The 3,982-nt window shown below is 47.2% G+C and overlaps 1 protein-coding gene across 4 annotated transcripts in view; it reads left to right on the top strand.

Moving 5' to 3' along the window:
• Positions 1 to 459: 459 nt before the first annotated feature.
• Positions 460 to 3,982, top strand: part of ankrd44 (ankyrin repeat domain 44) — a 19,138-nt gene continuing 15,615 nt past the window's right edge. For 2 of the 4 annotated variants that reach the window (XR_003750743.1, XM_028990773.1), the window contains exon 1: positions 462 to 824. Coding sequence is in view for 3 of the 4 variants with exons in the window: in XM_028990773.1 (XP_028846606.1) it covers positions 798 to 824 (27 nt within the window). In the remaining variant the exon portion in view is untranslated. Of the gene's footprint in view, positions 825 to 3,982 lie in introns of all 4 variants that reach the window. The other 2 variants (XM_028990772.1, XM_028990774.1) reach the window with 2 other exon arrangements.

The following is a 3,982-nucleotide window of genomic DNA, read 5'->3' as shown; positions in this document are numbered from 1 at the left end:
GTCTGGAAAGATCTTAAAATATCCAACCTGATGGAGCTTGAGAGGTACTGCAAAAGGGGCCAAACTGGCCAAGGATATGTGTGCCAAGCTTGGGCATCATATTCAAAAAAGAGGCTGTAATTTCTGCCAAAGGCGCATCAACAAAGTATCGAGCAAAGGCCGTGAATACACTGTGATGTCAAAACCTAAAAGAAACTTTTTTTCTTCACGTTGTCTATATGGTGTGTTGTTTGTAGAATTCCGATGAAAAAAAAACGAATTTAATCCATTTTGGAATAAGGCTGCAACGTAACAAAAGTTTTCCCCTTTTTTTGCAGTAGAAAGCTGGAGCAGCTCTGGAATCCATCATGAGTTCGAGTCTCATGACCTCCTCCTTGCTCACCTCTCTCTCTCTCTCTCTCTGTGTGTGTGTGTGTCGTCAGGACCAAATGCCTTCTAAAAGCATAGAAAAGACGATTTCGGTAAAAAGTTTGCTCATTTTATTTCTTCCAACCACAAAACATTAGAGCCGTTTTAGGTAAAGACAGGCGATATTTGTGTTACATTTTGAACGCGTTACATTTGTGTTACATTTTGAATTTTTTTGAGCGCATCACCATCATCACCATCATCATCATCATCATCATCATCACCATCGTCGCGTCGTGTGAAGGGGTGGAGAACAGCGCTCACTTCCTGTAGGGCCGGTGTGGGCTGCGCGGCTCCGCTCCTCTCCGCTCGCCGATCGCGCCGCGCCGCGCCGCTCGGGGCCGGAAGTGCCGCGGTCGACGCGGAGCTCCGTCTGCGCGGATGATGTGATGGCGGTTCTGAAGCTCGTTGATCAGGTACTGTGTTTTTTTTTTTTTTTTTAGCACCATCGCGTTTTTTGTTCGCGCGGCGGCCGCGGACGCGATCAGCCCTGCGCGCGTTCCCTCCCGGTTTTTTTACGGAGCGGTACCGCTCCGGTCCGACCCGGGCTGTCAGATGGACGCCCTGCAGCTGCAGGCCCGAAGAGCCCGGAGATCACAGAGCCGCGGCGGCAGCACTGTCACCGGTGCGCGCTGCGCGCTGCGCGTCGCGTCGCGTCGCGTCCCATCATTCCGAGCATCCACACCGCCGCAAACACTCCGCTTTCGGTCTTATCTGCGGACGAGCCCCGTGCGGAGGTGGAGGTGCGTGCTTTGGTGCCTGCAGACACTGCGTCTGCAGGACTTTGGGAAGTGGAGGAAGTTGTTGAGATCTGGAAGCTTCTCATCTCTCTCCCTGGGTCCCAGCGGGCCTCTTTTCCGTGCCTGCTTGGTGGGGTGGAGCGTGGAAGAAGTAGGTTAGCTGTGATGTCCGCATCCTTCCTGCTTTTTTTTTTTTTTTTCTGTAGCTGCTGGGTTTGCTGAAGTTTGTTTCCGGCACTGAAAGTGCAGAGCACCGTCAACTGGTTTGGTCCAGTTCCCCTTTGCTGTGAACATGGCTGCTGTTTACATGCCAAGGGCCTTTAAGTGACCCTCCGTGACCGTCCCGCTGTCATATGAGTGGGCAGGACTGTTATTGGCCTAATTGTGAGCTCCCTTTTTTCGCCGCTCACTCATTGGCCAGCGTGGTCTTGGAGGTGGGGGTCGGGGGGCAGCAACAATGGGCTCAGTGTTCCACAGATTTTTTGCTTTCGCAGAGGAAGACTTTTGTGATGCTGGCTGAAATTCCTCATCACCCCAACCAACCCTCCCTGGTGCCTGGCAATGGTGTCACCGAATGTCCGCCGCTGTCACACACACCAGAGCTCCGTCACAGCTGTTCACTCTTCCTGTTAGAAGAATGTGTGTGTTGAAAGCCGAACATTTCCTTTATGGTTAGTTTGGGTTGTCATGGTACCACTGACTTCCTCCTCTAGGGAAAGTTATTGTAGAGCATGTTGGTTTTATTTTTGCCTTTATAATGCCTGTAATGGAATGCAGTAGAAGCCTGCAACTGTGTATGTGTGTGTGTGTGTGTGTCCACACAAAAACAACCACTCAGGGAATTTGGGACTTTTTGCTGCTCCTGATAACAGTGACTTTTTACTGTTTTCTTCAGGTTTAGGCTTTGAAAAGTCGTGTTACAGCTTGTTACAGAGAGTTATAATGCAGATGTTACATAGTTATTACATGGGTCACTAAAATTTGTGATGTGTGTGTGTGTGTGTGTGTCCCTCTTTAAGCGGAAGTGAAAATGCTCGCTGCACTTCCTCTCATCCATTTCTGAGAATGTGGAAGCGGGTGTTCGGAAGGAGAGCTTGAAGGTGACGGGCGGAGAGTGGGTGCCGCAGCAGCGTTGCAGTTGGCGAGATAATGACCATCTTCTGAAAAGAGAGGGATTGTTGGGTGACGGTGTGTGGGTCACGCAGATGTCTCAGATGTAGTTTGCAGTCTGAATTTTAAGTTCAAGTTCAGTTTATTTGCCGCTTACATGGTTGGATATGGTAAAACACGCAGTGAAATGTATCCTGCAACTTTCTCTATGCCCAATTCAGATGTGCTTAAATTATGTAAACAAGCAAGGCGTTAATGTTCAATAAACTCATACATCACTGGGTATTGGATATGTGGATATAAAATCAGCATATCAGAGTGAATACCACGAGTATTTTGTGTGTCATGTAGATTTAGCTGACATTGATGTGATGTGTGAGGTCAGGTGGCCCTTGTTTTGTTCTCGATCACTTTGATGTCACCTGGACTTTGATGGACTAGGTGGGGGTAGCCTTCTGCTCCCCTTCTTTCAAAACCCAGCCAATAATAAATCCTTCACTGCTGAAATTTCTGATCTTTGTCCACTCAGACAGCCCATTTGGGCAGCCCATTTACAGTCAATTAGTGTTGCATGTTGTACCCAATTAGTTTACCCATGTTGTGACACAACGAAATGTGTCCTCTGCAATTAACACATCACCTTACTGAGCAGTGGGCATCTATGAAAGGTGACCAGGGAGCAGTGTGTGGGGACGGTACCTTGATCAATGGGACCTCAGTGGCACCTTGGTGGTTCAGGATTTGAACCTGCAACAATTAGCTTACGAGCCACTAGGTCACCACTGCCCCAGTTGTGCTAGCACGTCTTTGAATTAAGAGACATAGATCCTGCCTATATGGATTTGTTTCATGTTCGTTTGAGTTAAAATTGCATAATGTTTTTATGCCGTTGCAGCCTGCATTAAAACTTTGCCTGGTTTAATGGCTAGATTGAATGATTTCCAGATATAATGGCAAATATTTTGTGACAATAATATGGTCACTATGACCTTCTGACTACATTCAATGAACAGTATGTAGTCAGTTGTGAACTTATAAAGCACATGCCCCTTCTTTTTGTTAATGAAATTGTCATGAAAATGTGACTTTGTGAGATTATTTGACATTAATATGAGGTGCCCGAGCCTGTCTATGGTCCTGCAGTGGCTAGAAATGGTGATGGGTGTGAAGAGTGCTATGGCCATTCTGCTTCACCGTTCAGAGAGAGGCAGCTCAGACTGTCAGATCTTATGTCATAATTTTTTAGTTCTGTCACACAAGACTCTGAAGAACCAGAGGGTTGATTACATTTTTTCTGGAAAAATGTCGACAAATAAATTTCCTGTCTGAATCAAACAGGGTGGTAGTAGCCTAGTGGATAACACACTCGCCTATGAACCTGAAGACCCAGGTTCAAATCCCGCTTACTACCATTGTGTCCCTGAGCAAGACACTTAACCCTAAGTTGCTTCAGGGGGACTGTCCCTGTAACTACTGATTGTAAGTCGCTCTGGATAAGGGCGTCTGATAAATGCTGTAAATGTAAATGTAAATGTCAAACATTGTTGGTGAACGGTGTTGATGATGTCAGTTCCACAATTGCCCGCTCAACTTCTATAGGCCGCTCTCCTCCTCGTCCCGCCTCTCTCCTACTCATTAGCATTTAAAGCTACAGACACTGAAACGGTGCGTCCTGGGAAATCTTATTGTGGGACTGGATCAAAGCGGCTGTAATTCTGCACCAC

Source organism: Denticeps clupeoides, chromosome 9 (assembly GCF_900700375.1).
Source record: "Denticeps clupeoides chromosome 9, fDenClu1.1, whole genome shotgun sequence".
In the NCBI taxonomy this organism is placed as follows: Eukaryota; Metazoa; Chordata; class Actinopteri; order Clupeiformes; family Denticipitidae; genus Denticeps; species Denticeps clupeoides.
Note: the sequence above shows the minus strand (reverse complement) of the source record. Positions and strands in the feature narration are given on the sequence as shown.